General features: G+C 39.5%; 2 protein-coding genes across 2 annotated transcripts; both read right to left on the bottom strand.

Annotated features, from left to right (window-relative positions):
- Positions 1–71: 71 nt before the first annotated feature.
- On the bottom strand, positions 72–8,413 carry cinp (cyclin-dependent kinase 2 interacting protein). Its single transcript, XM_052153977.1, is given in 6 exon segments — positions 72–97; positions 100–156; positions 159–264; positions 7,818–7,988; positions 8,063–8,159; positions 8,238–8,413. Coding segments are annotated over 6 exon segments (633 nt in total).
- Positions 8,414–9,322: 909 nt separating this feature from the next.
- adprs (ADP-ribosylserine hydrolase) lies at positions 9,323–14,689 on the bottom strand. The gene is given in 8 exon segments (XM_052153934.1): positions 9,323–10,004; positions 10,118–10,218; positions 12,397–12,584; positions 12,840–13,047; positions 13,145–13,241; positions 14,189–14,324; positions 14,475–14,551; positions 14,627–14,689. Coding segments are annotated over 7 exon segments (1,260 nt in total). The 5' UTR covers positions 14,532–14,551; positions 14,627–14,689; the 3' UTR covers positions 9,323–9,531.
- Between the last annotated feature and the right edge of the window lie 4,596 nt (positions 14,690–19,285).

The raw sequence follows: 19,285 nt of genomic DNA, 5'->3' as shown, positions 1-19,285 counted from the left end.
AGTCACCATATGCTTAGCAAATACTCTGTTTACTTATTGTCCTCATGTAGTGATTAAAAAAAAAGTCTGAATTACAGGACTCTGTGACCTGTTTCAACAGCAAACTCTCTAGTAGCAGTTTCCAACTGTCCTCAATGTAGGGTTGACATAGCCAAAATAATAGACAATGGAGAGATTAGTATTTGCAGTGTGGGCTATTTCCTGTAATACTGTCTGCTTTAGGGCCAATTCCTGTTTGTATGAAAAGCTTGGAAAACACTTCAGCTGCCATGAAGAAGAAGAAGCAACCAAAGGTCACAATAACAAAGTAATAGAACTAATCAAAGGGCTTTGATTATCATTTGACATTTCTTAGCAATGTAGAGAAGGCTTAAAGAATTAGCCCAACACTATTGATAAAAACATGAACTAGTCCTATCACAGCAAATTAATTATATGCAGTCCAAATTCATCAACTGATATTTAAGTGACAATTCAAACTGAAGCTGATCCCTATTCCCTGAGTCAATGCTGTGTTGCCACTTTTAAGGGGTCACACATGCACCATTTTAGAATAGACCACAGACAGCAATTTTTTTCATCATTAAAAATATTTTCCTCTAAACTAAATGAATAGTATTAGAATTGAAACATGAAAAAAATCATGAGTACTCAAATGAGATAAAGACTCAAGTCAGATCAATTACATAATAAACTTGGTTTTATTCTACATGGAGAGGGTCTTCTCATGGGGGCAGCCATGTTAGAATCACGTGACCAGCAAAATGCTATCGCTCTCAGTAACCCCGCTGCAACTGGACACTTTCACTCATGGATTAATTTAATCATGGCTGACTGTGAATTTCATGTGGCACTGGATACTGAAAGGGATAGATCAGTGCTTCTCAAGATTTTTTCAGCTCTGTAGGTCCATACAATGCATGTGAATGGATGCCAAAATGTTTAAAATCCACAGTGTTCAGCAGATGAAATAAAGTCATACACATCTGGGATGGCATGAGGGTGAGTAAATTATGAGAGAATTTTCATTTTTGGGTGAACTAACTCTTGAAAACTATTGCATATGAATGCTGCTGCATCCAAGACAAGTCCAAAACGATAACAAAAAATAAAACAAAAATATTACTTGGTGCACCTTTAACTAGGGCTGAAACGATTTGTCAATGTTATCGACAATGTCAACTATAAAAATTTGTTAAAAAAACGTCATTGTCGATAAGTCGTTTGATCTCATTTAACATAGCATGAGATCATATGAAACTCTAATGATGACAGAGAGCAGCACTTCAGCTCGCGCCTGACTTAGGAGAGGAAGAAAACATCTCGCTTATGTATGTAACCTTGGTTCCCTTAGATGAAGGTAACAAGACATTGCATGGTAACGCATATGGGGAGTGCTTTCATACACCTCCTATTTGAAACCTCTCTATAAAAACACAAATATTTTAATATTGGCTATAGTGTTTGAGCCCCACCTGTTTTGGCGCAAAACTGACCGCTATAGAAACAGGTGCACAAACACCATTTGTTCAGAATTTCTGACTGAGAACAAGGAGCGCATCGCTCGTGCCTCAAGAGCTCGAGTCTTGTAGTGCGGCTAGCATTCGTAATGTCTCATTCCCTTTGTCTCAGGGAACCAAGGTTACGTACGTAACCGAGACCTTCCCTTACGACTCAGTCCACTTGACATTGTGTAGTAACGCATGGGGAACATAGCACCGTTTCCTTGTCCTCTCGGACTTCGCATATGATGCAGTGGATCAGGCATATTGGAGGAAATGGATATTTGTGTTTCGCTGGCCAATTGTGTGCGCTGGCCAAACGGGGCTTGGGACTTCGAATACCAAAGGGGACAGTGGGTATTCTACACGGAGGCATATAGATCGATTTCTGCTTTGCCGAATATTCCCCAAATCCTCAAAACCGTTTGAGGATGAAGTCTCCATTCGCCCAGTATCACCCCTTGGCATGACAGTAGGTCCGCGCCGTAATTCAGGTGGCCTGGGACATATGTCGCTCTTAGGGAGAAAAGATCAGTCTCAACAGTGGCTGTGAATTAATTCCACCTTGGCGGTTTATATATGCCACAACTGTCATGTTGTCTGAGCAAACCAGGACATGGCAGTTTGTTATTTCTGACTGAAAAGCCTTCAAGGCTAGAATTACAGCCGATAGCTCTAGGCTGTTGATATCCACACCCTCCTCGGACCTGTCCAAGTGCCGAAAGTCAGGCGCCCATTGCACACCGCCCCCAACCTGTGTTGGAATAATCTGTTGTCACCAATTTGCACCTGAAAATTTGTGAACTGCAGGAGCTGTCCATGGTACTAATGCAGCTATAGAGCGGTGAGATATAGTGATCCGCATGCGCCCTTGGTGCCAAGCCAGCACCGAAGAGGTCTCATGAGTAAGAGACCTAATGGGATGACAGCTGATGCCGCCACCATACTGTAAGTCCCAATGCTTTCTGAAACAGCTTCAGGGGAAGTGTTCTCCCCAGTTTGAACTGAGGCAGACACTGTAGAATTTTCTGAACGTGCACGCTCGTGAGGTGAGTCGAGGCGAACTCCCAAAAAAGAGATTTTTTGGCTGGAAGAGAGTGTGTGTAACGTATTCAATGGAAAGGAGGAGGCGAGAACCGGCTTTTCAATATAAATTAAGTTTAATGTTTAATGAGAAACTTAAAAGACCACATAAACACACACATGACGGACATGTCCGCTAACGATCTCTCTCTCCCGCACGACACCCTGCAGTCGACCTTTATACCTCGGAGGCTTGATTAGCCTAATACAGGACCGGGTGTGTAGGATCACGACCCGGCCCCGCCCTCCGCCCTGCCACATTCCTCCCTCGTTCTCTCATGCTGGGGAGCCCCATGCCTGACGTATACCAGGGCGCGCCTTCCGCGCTGTCTGCCGGCAGGTCATCCCCATCTACCTGGACGAGGGAGGGGACAAGGGAGGGGGTATACGTCAGGCATGGGGCTCCCCAGCATGAGAGAACGAGGGAGGAATGTGGCACTTCCTGTAACAGTGTAGTACCCCCAAAAAAACTGTAAAATTGAAAAGTGGATAAAGGCCAACGCAGAGCGACAGTGCGAGAGAGAGGAGAGAGAGATGAAAAAAAAAAACCTCTTACTCGCCAGTTCTCCGATACGCCGCAGCTTGTTCCTCGGCCACTCCTCCACCCTTTATCGGACGACAGCCCCGCCTCTCCGGGCGGATCCGAGGCAGTCCTCCAGCCCCTGGTGGACGGAACTCCCCGCCGCGTTCTCAGGGAACAGAAGGGGTCTCCCCCGCCCCTGGCAGCGGTCCTCTCGCTCCAGGCGGTAGCCAGTGAGCCCCTCCCCGCTTGCGGTCGGCGGTCTTAAACCCTGCCGTGTTTCAGTGGCTGGTAGGTGACTCCTGCGCCCCTGGCAGCGGCCCTGACCGCTCCAGGCGGTCGGCTAGGAGCCCCTTCTCCCCTCGCGGTCGGCGGCCATCGTCCTCATTCAGGCGGCTGGGCTCCTCGTCCCCCGGCAGATGGCCGCAGCTGCTCCGTTGGGGTGGACGGTAGTGGCGAGAACTCTACTACGGCATATCCCTCCTCCTTCCCGGGCCTCGGTACCAGTGTAATGTATTCAATGGAAAGGAGGAGGCAAGAACCAGCTTTTCAATATAAATGATAGTTTAATGAGAAACTTAAAAGACCACATAAAAACACACATGACGGACATGTCCGCTAACGATCTCTCTCTCCCGCACGACACCCTGCAGTCGACCTTTATACCTCGGAGGCTTGATTAGCCTAATACGGGACCGGGTGCGTAGAATAACGACCCGGCCCCGCCCTCCGCCCTGCCACAGTATGCTTCTGGGTCGTGATGCTACACACCCAGTCCCTAATCAGGCTAATCAAGCATCCGAGAGGGATAAAGGCCGACTGGAGACTGCAGTGGGACAGAGAGAGAGATTTACGGGCAGCTGCCCGACACCTTTGTGTGTTTGTCTTTTTTGTTTAGTTCTTCATTAAACTATTATTTATATTGTCAAGCCGGTTCTCCCCTCCTCCTTTCCCTTTACAGTGCTTTTCGCACAGTTTAGATTGAGGCCCATGCTGTTTAGATGCTGAAGCAGTAAGTCTCTGTGCTGGCATAACAGAGCCTCTGATTGTGCCAGTAATAGCCAATCATCGAGGTAGTCTCAGAGTGGTGAGAACCGCATTGATGCACTTCGTGATTCTACGAGGAGCCAGAGACAGCCCGAAGGTCAGGACTTTGAATTTATACGCTGTTCCCTCGAACACGAATCTCAAAAGAATTCTGTGGTTTCGTACAATTTGGATATGAAAGTACGCATTCCTCAGATCTATCGATGCAAACCAATCATGTGGGCATATATGCAATAAGATATGTTTCTGCGTAATCATTTTGAATGGGCAATTTGTAAGTGCATGATTTAAATGCTGCCATCTTTCTTTGGGACAAGAACATGCACATCTTAAATGCAGTTATATTTAATGCGTTATAGCTTAATTAAAATTCAAATAATACAGAAGCAGATCATGTAAATAACCACAAACTCCGTAACTGGCATTTCTCTGTGCGGTCAGCACCTCTTTTATGAGTTGCGTGAATGTCCCGATCAAAGGGGGAGAGATTGAAACTGCACCCGGCTGAGGCACACGTTTCACGGGGACACTCATCCCTCAAGCAGACGAGCTTGCTGCAGCTCACAGCTTATTGTATCATAATCATAATACTGTATATGTGTCATTATGCATTTCGTAACGTGAAAATATTGACAATATAAGACAGAGTTTGTTTTTTTGTGAGTTAAAGATAGATTGAAGTGAACAGAAAGGTGAGAGAGGGCGGTCTTCTCCCCATTATACACTGCAACAAAATACGTTTTTGATTTGGCTTGTTTTCCAATATAAATATCTAAAACTCATTTAAAACAACATACATTTACTTTAGCAGCTATACTGCAGAATAAACAATTGTAATTATCTAAAATCCTTTAAATTAATTAAATAAATAAATAAAGATGCATTCACCTGAGAAGCAGCATATAAGGTATTTAGACTTGCTTTTAGAGAATAGATCTTGAATATAAGTATATTTTGTCTTTACTGCACTCACAGAATTATAACCAAGTGAAAAAATACACATAAATGTATATTTAAGATACATTCTCTTAAAGCAAGTCTAAATATCTTATATGTTGCTTCTCAAGTAAATGCATCTTGTTTTTAAGGATTTTTAGACCATTATAAATGAAAGATCAAAACAAAAACCCTTGATAACAATAGGATTTTCTGCAAGTATTTTCCCCTTTAATTCAGTGAATGTCATTTAGACATATTTTAAAAGATCTTTATTGTTAGTAAGCACGTTTAATACAACCTTTTAAGGGAGTTGCATGACGCCATTCTAGGGTTGGACGTGTGAACTGCGAGCTCTGCATGCTTTGTTAGTTTTTAATTATTTTTGTGTCGTATACCGGTGAGGTTTCATAACTGTAATTGGAAGACAATATGTCAAATAATTAAAAATTCTTGGGCTCTGGAGATATTAAAAGACACTTACGTGCTCAAGCCGATACCTCTGACAGGGCAGCAGACCGGTGTGGCAGGAGAAATTCAGTGTCAACTGCCAAGTGGGTTAATGCGCACATTTGTATTTTTTCTGTTTGTTTGGTTTGGGGTTTGATTGTTGCACTAATGTTGGAATGTGGTCTTTATAATTTTGTTTTGACACACAATCTATTTTTTCTAATATCAAAATGTCAAATGTTAATATGAGTGGATTGTCTCTCTCCACGTGGAATGTGAATAGGTTGGGGCACCCCATAAAAAGAAGGAAAGATATTTCTGTTCTTAAACGTATGAAATATGATAAAGTGTTTCTTCAAGAAACACATCTTTCCCCGCAGGAAGCTGAAAAATTTGGGAGTATATTGGGTGGGCATTTTTTCTTTAGTGCTGGCTCAAGTAAGAACAGGGGAGTCATTACATTGATAAGTAAACATCTACAATTCAAATGTCTCAAACAGAGTAAAGATAAATTAGGTAGAGTCATAATTGTTTTAGCAGAAATTCAGAGGCAAAGGTTAACTTCGGCTAATATTTACACACCTAACATTGATAATCTGGGCTTTTTTATAGATCTTTAAGGGATATTGCAAGTCGCGGGCACACCTCATGATATAAAATTGGTCAGATATTTGGAGACTTTTGAACCCATCTGGTAGGTACTATACATTATTCTTTCATTAGTTCATAAGATTTATTCTACAAAAGATTTAATTTTCATCCAAGTCCCTCATTTCATCTGTTGATGATTGCTCAATTGGAAACATCTTAGTCTCAGATCACACCCTGGTGAGTTTAGAGATGTAAAAGAAAAATAAATCATTTAGTTGGCGCTTTAATTTATCCCTTTTGCGAAAACTTGAATTCCACAAATGTTAAAGGCTGAAATCAATGTGTATATGGAGACCAACTGGTCCTTAGTATCCTCTGTGGGCATGGTTTTGGAGGCACTTAAGGCGGTTCTTAGGGGTCGATCATACAGTATGACTCATTCATCAAAAAGTCCAAAGCACGAGAACTTGTGGAGCTAAAAGTGCCAAGGCAGAGCTGAATTACTAAATGTCGTCTGATGGCCTCAAAGAATTGACCCGATTGAAATACAGATATAATACTATTTTGTCGCAAAAAGTTTTGGCTATTTAGGGCAAGACAGTCATACTTTGAGTCTGGGGACAACGTGGGGAAACATTTGGTTAGATATATAAAGCAGAGAAAGTCTTTTTCTACCATTTCCTCAGTGAAATCTGATGATATTTTATTATTCGTCACTGACCACACTAGATCTATGCCTTGCCTCCACAGAATTATTAATTCCTTTTCTAAGTTCTCAGGATACAGAGTTAATTGGTCTAAATCCGAAGCTTTGGCTCTGACAGCGCACTGCAAAATGTAACTACCTGTTACAATTTCTCCCTGTAGATATCCCATCTCTTATTTCAAGCAATTTGATAGCATAGCGAATTCCTTCATTTGGAATGGTAAAAATCCCAGATTACATTTCAATAAGCTACATAGGCCGATTGACAAAGGTGGTCTAGTTCTAACCAAGATTTTGTTTATTATACGTTCAGTCTCAGACATTTTCTCATTGGTCTGAGAGGGACCATCTCTGGTTTTGTATTGAACAGGAAGTTCTTGCCCCTATTTTGCCATTGCAAAGCCTTTCTATCAAACTAATCGCAGAAGCTTATATTACACCCTGTTGTCTCGCATGCACTCAGTGTGGACAAATGTGCCCAGAGTGTTTAATTCAGACATTTATTTAAAAGTTGCCTCGCGCATATGGCTTAACCCCAAAGTATGTATTAATAAGTCCCCTTTCTGCTGGTCTGAGTGGATTGTGAGGGGGGTTACTACACTTAGTGAGCTATATGAGAGTGGAGGGTTGAGATCCTTTCATAATTTGGTTCAACATTTTTGATTATTATTTTTATTATTATTATTTGTTTGTTTATGTGTCTATAATTATGTGACCACTGGAGTGTTATTGGGGGTCTGGCTTGGCAAGTGTGAGGGTTAAATATTGATTCTGTTTGTATTGGTTTTGCTTTTGATTGTTTAATAGATGAATCAATAAAACATTTTAATCACAATACAACCTTTTAAGTCAGGGCACAAGCTGAATATTCAGTTAAGAGCTAATGATTAATCGATGCAATAATCACAAGATAGTCGAATAATCGTTCTAATAATCATTCGATTAATCAATTAATCAAAATAATTGTTAGTTGCAGCCCTACCTTTAACATTGGTGAGCATTTCTTTCTCTTACCAAACTGTTGTTTGGACCAAGTTTGAAACATTGATGCTGGTTTCTCTTTCTCTCCATAGTAGAATGCTTCATGTGCTTAAAGTGCACAGATCCCACACTCAGCAAGGATTATCTTCTGCATCTTGTACAGTATACTTGCCTTTGGAGAAAGACAAATCTGACTAAATAGAAAGATGTAGGCTAATGGTTGTTCTCCAAAACCAGGCCACTTACCATTTTTTCCAAAACATCCTGCAATTTATTGCATTCTTCCTCAAGCTATTGGTCGGATCTCTGAGCGACTCCCAGACTGACTCTCACCTTCCCTTGACTGATCTGGGATCAGAGGTGATGGAGAAATTTTTTCAGACTTATAATAAAGTAAAAATTATAGAATAAAGATGGTTACAAACAAATATCTTACTTTTTATTCAGTCCGAGATTAACCATTTTAGTGGCAATCGTGTATCCTCCTACATTCACCCATTTCAGGATGTGGTTATGCCAATCTGCGGCATTATCCCTTAATTTTCTGGTACTTCATGTCAAGTTGCCATATCTTCCTGGGGTCATGGCCTCAGACATTATTATGTTAAATTTGTACGAGAAGTAAAAAACCGGAATAGCAGGTTATTTAGTGCTTTAGATTGGTCTGTTAATATCGACTGCTTTTAATTTGACACTGTAGTTAAATGGATCCGTCTCCTGAAATACTTAGCGCTGCACATCATTATATAGTCCCTTTAAAAAGCATTTAGCCCATACCAAGTAAAACATCAACAACGTAGAAATTTACACGTGTTCTTCATTCCACATGATTTTATATTAAGCATGTTATTTTCATAAAGCGTGTTAGTGCCACCTAATATATATATATAGATATAGATATGTTTATTTATTTATTTTTTACAGCATTTATTTTCTTGGTTAATGGTGTTTTTCTAATTATACTACTGTTAACTATTCAAGTTAGTTCGCAATGCATAAATTACTCAGTAATTTTTTCCTCATTATAACTTTTTAACTCCTAAAGACATGAATTGTAATTTTGTTATATATGTAGGAAGTCATGAACACTCACACTGAATTGAAGACTCCAGTCATGTCAGTAACCTTATAAACACGGTTTTAATCTACATGGAGAGGGTCCACACACAGGGGCGGCCATGTTACATTCACATGACCGGCCAAATACTACTGGCTTAATCTCAGTAACCATCCTATTATTTGACACTTTCACTCACTAATTAAAGTAATCATGGCTTACTGTGAACACTACATTTCTACAATAGCATCTGAAACAGAAAACAATTGATTTTAAATGATGCTGCATCCAAGCCTCTATGTGTCAGTGTATGTCCAAGATGACACAAAGACAAAAGTTACTGAGTGCACTTTTAATGTACACTGTGAAAATGTTACTGTACCTTTAAAAATCAGGACGCAATCCTGTTGTCTCTTTAGTAGAATTTATATTCAACCATCTATCACAGGTCAAATCCAAAACATCAATAATATTTAAGGACTTTATCTTTAAGAGATATGGTCCCTATGAAATACTTAATAAAACAGTTTTTGATAACCAAGCGTGAAAGAATGAGTCAAACACAAGTCTATTTAACAGTGAGCGTGGTAGCATTTTGTTCTTTTTATTGTAAATATTTTTGCACAAGAGGATCATTCACAATTTTATAAACTTAGGTTCAGGTATGAAATGAAGTGCATATGGCACTATGTGCCAAATACATTTTCACATACTGTATGTGTGACTGCATGTTGTATATAGCCTTATAGTGGCTTAGTCCGTTTTTGTAGTGTGCTGATCGTTGGGTGTGTGTGTGTGGTTGATTGTTCTTGCAGCTTGTTGTCCCCCTGTTCTCGTCAAACTGTGCAAAGCAGTACAGATCGTACAAACGCCTTGCTAACACATCAGCCTCCTCCACCCCTTCACAGCTCTTCTGCCAGCTCTGAGGAATGGGCTCGATGCCATAATGTGCCCCGGCAATTGCCCCTGCCATGCAAGCGATGGTGTCTGTGTCACTACCCAGAGCCAGGCTGTAGGCTATTGTCCTCTCCAGTCCTCCAAATCATTCCGGCAGCCCATCCCGGGGATTCAAACAATGCAGAACACAGAAGATTGCAGTGGGCACAGACTGTAAGGCAGCAATGCCATTCCCTGATTATGAAAAGCAAAGAAAGAGCGTTAAATAGAAGTGTAACAAAGACTCCTCCTTCAGTGGGGCAGTATGCCATAATGAAAGAGATACAAAACAACAAATCAATACTAACCCAGTTCAGATATGACCTCCTCAATGCTCACAGTGTTTCTCTCCATTAGTTCTTTCACTCTGTGCAAACATGTGCAATACGGGAACTCTGATAAATTGAGTCTGTGTAATAAAAAAGAAAGAAACATACAACTCAATTCAATTTGAAGGAATTTTGTTATGAAATTAAATGCATAAATCTTAAAATATTTTTTTTTTGAGTGTGTTGCTTGGAATCCATTAAGTAAGGAGTGGTTCAAGCAGGAGGTGTTCTTGAGTCTATTAGTACTGTTTTTTAATACAACCCCAATTCCAAAAAAGTTGTGACAGTATGAAAAACGCTAATAAAACAAAAAGTAATGATTTGTAAATTATATTCACCATTTGCCAAATTGAAAACACTACAACTACACATTATATGATGTTTTACCTTGTGAATTTCATTGTTTTTTTATGTCTAGTAATTTCAAATCAGATGATTGCAACATGCTTCTAACAAATTGTGATGGGGCAATTTAAGACTAATAACAATTTGACTAGTTGAAATAACAAGGTGACGTGAAACAGGAGATGTTAAACTGGTGAGGCACTCATGTTATAGGATAGAAGGAGCCTCCAAAAACAGCCTAGTCCTTCAAGAGCAAGGATCATTTGAGACTTGTCAATTTGCCAACAGAGGCTTCAGCAAATAATCCAGAAATTTGAGAACAATGTTCCCCGAAGACAAATTGGAAGGATTTTGGGCATTTCACCCTCTGCAGTACACAATATAATTAAAGGATTCAAGGAATCTGGTCAAATCTCAGTGTGTAAAAGGCAAGATGAAAACCACTTCTGAATGCATGTGATCTCTGATCCCTCAGACATCACTGTCTTAAAAAATATAATTGATCTGTAATGGATATCATGAACGCTTGGGATAACTTTAGTAAACCTTTGTTAGTCAACACACTCGGAAAGTAGAACAGTGGAACCGTGTTTTTTGGTCCGATGAGTCCACATTTTAAATAGTTTTTGAAAAACACACCCGTCGTGTTCTCTGGGCCAAAGAGGAAAAGGGCCATCCAAGCTGTTATCAGCATCAGGTCCAAAATCCAGTGTCTGTATGAGCCAGGGGTGTGTCAGTGCCCATGGAATGGGTAACTCGCACATCTGTGAGGGCACCATTAATGTAGACTGATATGTTAAAATTCAGTCTTTTCCAGGGATGCCCCAGCATTTTCAGTATGACAACTTCAAACCACAAACCGGCTGAATAAGTAGAGAGTGTGGGTGCTAGACTGACCTGTCTGCAGTCCTGACCATCTCCAATTGAGAATGTGTGGCACATTCGGCAACAAAGACCCCGTACAATTGTGCTGCTGAAGACTTACATAATGGTTGAATGGGGGAAAATTCCACTTTTTAAACTTAATCCCTAAATGCTTAATAAGTGTTATTAAAAGAAATGGTCCCAACTTTTTTGGAATGTATTGCAATCTTCTGATTTGAAATTACTGTATATTTTCAAAACAAACAAACAATGAAATTCACAAGGTAAATCATCATTGTGGTGGTGGGGGCGTGGTCGAGCACCAGTTTGTAAATGGAGAGCGAGATCAAGAGATGACAACGGTGAGAACTATCTCCTTTCAATGATTATATTTAACACCCGTTTCTCATTGCAGTGAGGGCGTGAGAGGGATTTAAGAGCGAGCCAGATGCCAGAGAGGTGAGAGAGAGTCTGACACACATATCGAACCCTGTACATATTTCTTTGAGTTTTGTGCGACATCTGTATGATTAAAATAAAGATCACGTGGATTGTTGATCCGGTACCCGCTTCCTCCTCTGCACACACAACGAACCCGTTACAATAATATAATGTGTAGCTGTAGTGCTTTCAATTTAGCAAATGGTGAATATAATTTACAAATAACTCCTTTTTGCTATTATTAGCATTGTTCATACTGTCCCAACTTTTTCGGAATTGGGGTTGTAATTTTCGATGTAAACGTATTTGACCATTGCAACATGTCTTTCTGCTTTTTCAGGGTTTCATGCCACGAATGCCACATTTTTAAGACATCATGTCATGTTATAAACAGTGTAACTTTTAATAGCATTTCCAAGACACTGTTAAATATAAAATATAATGCACTGTTAAATGTGAGACATGCATTATATTTCCTTTCGCAATGTCTCGCTGTTTTTAACACAAGAACACGTTCCATGTGAACAGGCCCTTACACTGTAACAAAACAAGGTAAGCTGTTTTAGATACATCCGACACAAGTCCTATCTTTTTATGAGTTCACTTATGCTTTAGCATCAAGCTGGGCTGTTTCATCTTTTTCCACCTCTTCCATTTTTAAGATCAGTCTGATAATGAAATCCCGTGGCAGAGCCAAGGCCCCCTGTAGAGACAGATGGACAGCAAGGGCCTGCAACACTGCCCCGTTGTAGCCCAAAGAGCATGAGTGTGTTAACATTGCGCCAAGCCGTGAGTACTGCCAAAAGCAAACAGAAGGACACAATGTTAGCCCGGATAAGTCCAAATTAGCCTCTCAAATCAGGCATTTTAAAAATGCGAGAGTTTATTATAGAGAATCGTTTCTTCTAAAATTATACATTTGACGGTTTTCATGACCGCCACAAAAATATTTGTAGTCCATAATCCTATTATGCTACGTCTGGAGGAATGCAAACACATAGTTTTACCAGCTTTGTAGATTGCTAATTGCTTCACAAGCACAATTTCTCACCCTGCGCACATCAGCGGGACTTTCAAAGGCCAGAGCGAATGGTGCAGCTCTCATTGCGCCCCCGTTCCCGAAAGAACCGCGGCCACCAAACTGAGACCTTGCCGGCTGAAAAACATCCTTCAGATGTGGCGATGCAAGCTTCCGCAGTACCTGTATGACGCCCCACCCATAACCTCGCCCTGGGGCACGGTTATACTCCTTTGCGAATCTGGAATCAGGTGAAATAGCATATAGGTCACGTGCGATGGTGAATACCTGATTAAAATGACTCTTTTACCCATATGTATGTCCAAACTGTAACTTACCTTCGAGCCATGTCTTGTTCATCAAACTCTGTCCTGGTTAGGAGTGAATCAGCAACACATCGCATCATGGCAGTGTCATCACTGTATTGAAGTATACCTGGGGATAAAATAATAATTTATATATTATAATAATATAAAAATTATATATATTTGCAAGTTTAGGTGTTCTTTAAAGGGTTTGTTCAGACAAAAATTTGAATTCTCTCATCATTTACTCACCCTCATGACATCCCAGATGTGTACGACTTTCTTCTGCTGAACACAAACAAAGATTTTTTTTAATAATATTTCAGCTCTGTAAGTCCATACAATGCAAGTGAATGGGTACCAACATTTTAAGCTCCAAAAAGCAAATAAGGTCAGCATAAAAGTAAACCATACACATCCAGTAGTAGATTTTAATCCTTTAATCCTTAATATTTAAGTCCTTTTTTACTATAAATTCTCCTCCCTGCCCAGTAGATGGTGATTTGCATATAGAATGTGATTCACCATATGCAAAAGTAGAATGTGGCAGTGAAAGTGGATATTTATTGTAAAAAGGGACTTAAATATTGATGTTTCTCACCCACACCTATCATATCACTTCTGAAGATATAGATTTAACCACTGGAGTCTTAAGGATTACTTTTATGCTGCCTTTATGTGCTTTTTGGATCTTCAAAGTTTTGGGCCCATTCACTTGCATTGTATAAACCAACAGAGCTGAAATATTTTTTTAAAATTTTCGTTCGTGTTCAGCAGAAGAAAGAAAGACATGAACATCTGGGATTGCATGAGTAAATTATGAGAGAATTTTTATTTTTGGTTAACTACTCATTTAACGTGATCTGAGAACCATGATTTATAGAAAATAAATGTTAAATAAAGATACAATTGTGACTGTTCGTTTTTACACCTCTTATTGCTTTGGTGATGATAATTATCGCTGTTATGGCCTTCTGATCCAGTAATTTTGTAGTTGATGGCAGATATTAAATATCAGATATTTGTATCATAGTCGAGTTTAAGTTTGATAAGGATGGTAAATACAAGAGTGCTCACCATCGCCCCGCGTTTCATCCTCCAACGCACTGAGATGCAGCAGAACTCGATCCAAAGGCACATCCACAGCACCTTCAAACTCGCCGCCTATACAGTCTCCCAACACGGCACCGACCAGAGCGCCGCGGGACATGTCCTCGTTGATAAAACAACAATAGTAAAACTATAACTTCAACAATTCATGTGTTATAGTTTCATTTACCTTGGTCAAACCAATGACCCACCTTCTACTGAACGCGAGCGCGCTCCCGCGACCGGGGATACACTTAATTTCAGGGGTAAGTACCTTGGCACGACACCTGTCCAGTGTCGCCGGCGCTGCTACACGTGCTGCAGCGGACATTTCTCGTACCGTATAGCGTCCTAAAACCAAACTGCACTTGTGAAATCAATTCAGACAACCCTAGTATGAATGTATGACATTACAAACAACATTACCGTGTGGCCGGGATTTGTTCGCTTGGAGGAGTGTTGTAATTGTGTGCCCCTCTTCGTACCGCACCATCCACCATGCCAAATATAAACGCATTGTGATTCTGCAGAGTTAACAACTTGCTAATGTTATACAATTAACTGTAATTCAGGTCGATTAATTATAAAAACATTTGAAATAGGTCATAATTCACATAATTCTGCGGTGGCTCTTGTTCGTGTATGAAAAGTGTTGTTTCTCAATGTTTTTATTTCATAAATTACAGAATCGCAGGACACTAACAGTCAGAGACCTCCGCAGTTCTGTCACTTTATAGAGCGTAACGGGTCAACTTGCGTATTACGACAGTAAATCACTGTTTGCGGATTCAACACAAATTAATGAGGGGAAAGCAAAGGTAATGCAGGGGCATGTTTTAAGGGTAACGCAAAGCAGGCATGGGAGGGTTTGAATGTTATGATGGAAAGAAAGGGGAAGAACATTTACACCACTCATTCATATAATGCATCTTTTGCAGATGATTTAAATGTATTTTTAGTAGGTTTGATAATGGTGAATGTATACCTGAATCTAATAGGATTTGCTTTGAAATTCCTTTATATGAGAATATTACCCTGGAAGAATATGAGATTGCATATTGTTTGTCTCGTATTAAGCCTAATAAGGTACCTGGACCTGATGGGATGAATGGGCATGTATTGAAAGACTGTATTTATCAATTGGGGTTTTTACCAACTATTCCAGCTTTTGATTAATGCAAAAACAGTACCAAATTTGTGGAAAATCAGTCCCATACCAAAAAAAAAGAAAAAAGAAAAAAGGAGATAAACAGTTAAAGGATTTTAGACTCATTGCCCTCACATCTGTATTGGGAAAATGCATGGAAAGAGTATTTCATGTAATGATTTCTGTGAGTGACGTTCTAGATCCATTGCAATTTGTATATAGACAAGCTAGAGGTAGGCTACTGATGATGCTGTGTTAACTTTATATAATTCAGTTAATGAACATGTACAACAAACTACGTTAGGATTTTGTTTTTAGACTTTACATCAGCTTTTAACACAATGAAGATCCATATTCTTATTCAGCGACTGATTTGGGGATTAAAGATTTCCTTTCTAAATGGCCACAAAGAGTGTCTGTTAATGGAAACATGTCTGGAACAATTATTTTAAACACAGGAGCCCCACAAGGAGCAATTTTATCACCGTTACTCTTCTCTTTGTATATTAATGAGTTTACAATTAGAAATAAGGTGTTAAGTCTTTTTAAATATGCTGATGATGGCTCTCGTGGGTCTTTTGCAAGTAGGAAAGATAGGTATGACTTGCACATACCAAGAGCACATAAAAGCCCTTTTTGAGTGGTGTCAGCTGAATGCACTTGTGATAAATGTGGATAAAACAAAAGAATTGGTAGTTACTGGAGATAAGCGGAATATTTTGAAGTTGGAACCTGTAATACTTTGTGGGAATCCAATTGAATTTGTTTGTAATTTTAAGTATTTGGGGGCACACATACAGGTGAAACTCGAAAAATTAGAATATCGTGCAAAAGTTCATTAATTTCAGTAATTCAACTTAAAAGGTGAAACTAATATATTATATAGACTCATTACAAGCAAAGTAAGATATTTCAAGCCTTTATTTGATATAATTTTTATGATTATGGCTTACAGCTTATGAAAACCCCAAATTCAGAGTCTCAGAAAATTAGAATATTACATGAAATCAATAAAAAAAGGATTTTAAATACAGAAATGTCAGCCCTCTGAAAAGTATAATCATGCATATGTACTCAGTACTTGGTTTGGGCCCCTTTTGCATTAATTACTGCCTCAATGCGGCGTGGCATGGATGCTATCAGCCTGTGGCACTGCTGAGGTGTTATGGAAGACCAAGATGCTTCAATAGCGGCCTTCAGCTCTTCTGCATTGTTTGGTCTCATGTCTCTCATCTTTCTCTTGGCAATGCCCCATAGATTCTCTATGGGGTTCAGGTCAGGCGAGTTTCCTGGCCAATCAAGCACAGTAATACCATGGTCATTGAACCAGGTTTTGGTACTTTTGGCAGTGTGGGCAGGTGCCAAGTCCTGCTGGAAAATGAAGTCAGCATCTCCATAAAGCTTGTCTGCTGAAGGAAGCATGAAGTGCTCTAAAATGTCCCGGTAGACGGCTGCGTTGACTCTGGACTTAATAAAGCACAGTGGACCAACACCAGCCGATGACATGGCTCCCCAAACCAACACAGACTGTGGAAACTTCACACTGGACTTCAAGCATCTTGGATTGTGTGCCTCTCCATTCTTCCTCCAGACTCTGGGACCTTGGTTTCCAAATGAGATGCAAAATTTGCTCTCATCAGAAAAGAGGACTTTGGACCACTGAGCAACAGACCAGTTCTTTTTTTCTTTAGCCCAGGTAAGACGTTTGACATTTGAAGCCCATGTCCAGGACCTGTCTGTGTGTGGTGGCTCTTGATGCAGTAACACCAGCCTCAGTCCACTCCTTGTGAAGCTCCCCACACATTTGAATGGCCTTTTCCTGACAATCCTCTCCAGGCTACGGTCATCCCTGCTGCTTGTGCACCTTTTTCTTCCACACTTTTCCCTTCCACTTAACTTTCTATTAATGTGCTTTGATACAGCACTTTGAGAACATCCAACTTCTTTTGCAATTACCTTTTGAGGCTTTCCCTCCTTGTGGAGGGTGTCAATGATGGTTTTCTGCACAACTGTCAGGTCAGCAGTCTTCCCCATGATTGTGAATTCAACTGAACCAGACTGAGAGACCATTTAAAGGCTCAGGAACCCTTTGCAGGTGTTTAGTTGATTAGAGTGTGACACTTTGAGCCTACAATACTGAACCTTTTCACAATATTGTAATTTTCTGAGATTCTGAATTTGGTGTTTTCATAAGCTGTAAGCCATAATCATCAAAATTATATCAAATAAAGGCTTGAAATATCTTACTTTGCTTGTAATGAGTCTATATAATATATTAGTTTCACCTTTTAAGTTGAATTACTGAAATTAATGAACTTTTGCACGATATTCTAATTTTTCGAGTTTCACCTGTAGATGCTCAACTTAGTTTTAGAGAGAATACTGACAGCATTTGTAAGAAAGCTCAACAAGGGTTGTATTTGATCAGGAGGTTAAATCACTTTGGTGTGAGTAAGAACATAATTGAAATGGTCTATAAAAATGTAGTTGAAAATATTTTAACTTTTAACATGACTGTGGTATGGTAATTTGAGTGTTAAAAACAGGGTCAAGATGACCTTGGCAATCGGCAAGACACAGAGACATCTGAATGATCTATATACAAGTCAAGCGAAAGGCTTTAGTGATAGTAGGGGATGTGTCTCACCCTCTTCATGGTGAGTTTCACCTGTTGCCATCAGGGAAACATTATAGTCAACCACGTGCAATGAAGAAAGTTTATCAGTTATCTTTTGTGCCCAATGCAGTTAATATTTGAAATGCAAGGGATTGGTGACTTCTGTCTTGTCTTATATGCCTTTTTAAATGTATATTTATATATTATTTGTGATGTATTGTATGGTGAAGCCAGATACAGTTTTCTTCAACGTGGAAAATAAAGTTAACCAACCAACCAACCAAGCCGTAAACTGATACCTAACTGTCGCAAAATTGTCCACGTCTTCTCTGACAAAACAGCAATTATATTGTAGTAAACTCCACACATAGTTCATTCTTAAAGGATTTATTAGTGTCAAACATGTTGAAGATTAACGGAAAGGTGGTAAATTCATTAAGTGATGCGCTGTTTCCTCACAAAATCCCCTTAAGAAGGGCTCTGAAATAGTAATGGCAAGTACAAGTACTACATTATGATGCGTCATAGATTCGACACTATTTAGTAGTGAAAATAATAAAATCAAGGTAAATACTGTTACACTGCATAGACAATACCGTCTAATGTTTGTTTTCAATGTTTTAGTAAAACTTATTTATAATACTAATCAGGGGGGTGATTATGAGTAGCAAGGGCCCCCAGACAAATCTTCTTTTACGGCCCCTAAAAAAAAGTTTTTTCGTCTAAAATTGCCTTTATTATGATCAGCGTGTTTAAATCTTTCACAAACACATTATTTTTGTGAAAATTAATCAAAGATGTCATCATCTCTGGCATAGATGGCAAGGAAAACAAGCTCTCATGAGAATGTTTCCATGATTTGATATTTATATTCAATGTATAGGCACTTAACTTTAGCTAACAGTATTTTAAGATATACTCATGTGATACATTGTTTTTTGTTGGTAGATTTTCAGTTTAAGGAAAAATAAAAAATGGTCCATTCAAACTTTTACATTTTCCACATTTTCTCTCAAGGGGTACACCTGAACCCCCATAAAGTATCTTTCTTAAATCACAAGGCCTGCTACGCCCCATATGTATCTAAAAATCCTCAAACACAAATACTGCTGTCATTCAGCATCAAAACAAACAGTTGATTTGATCTTTTAATTTAAAATCTTGTCTTTTAATATTCATATCAAAGTGTACTCAGCTGATGAACTAATTGAAATATTTGAATCTTTTGGTAGGAGATCCCCCAAACCCCATTACTTTGGTTTTGTCTCTGGGGCCCAAATGTCATAATCTTGCCTGATCTTGAAGAAACTGTTTTGACTTT

The sequence above is a fragment of the Xyrauchen texanus genome, chromosome 22, assembly GCF_025860055.1.
Source record: "Xyrauchen texanus isolate HMW12.3.18 chromosome 22, RBS_HiC_50CHRs, whole genome shotgun sequence".
Classification (NCBI taxonomy): Eukaryota; Metazoa; Chordata; class Actinopteri; order Cypriniformes; family Catostomidae; genus Xyrauchen; species Xyrauchen texanus.
Note: the sequence above shows the minus strand (reverse complement) of the source record. Positions and strands in the feature narration are given on the sequence as shown.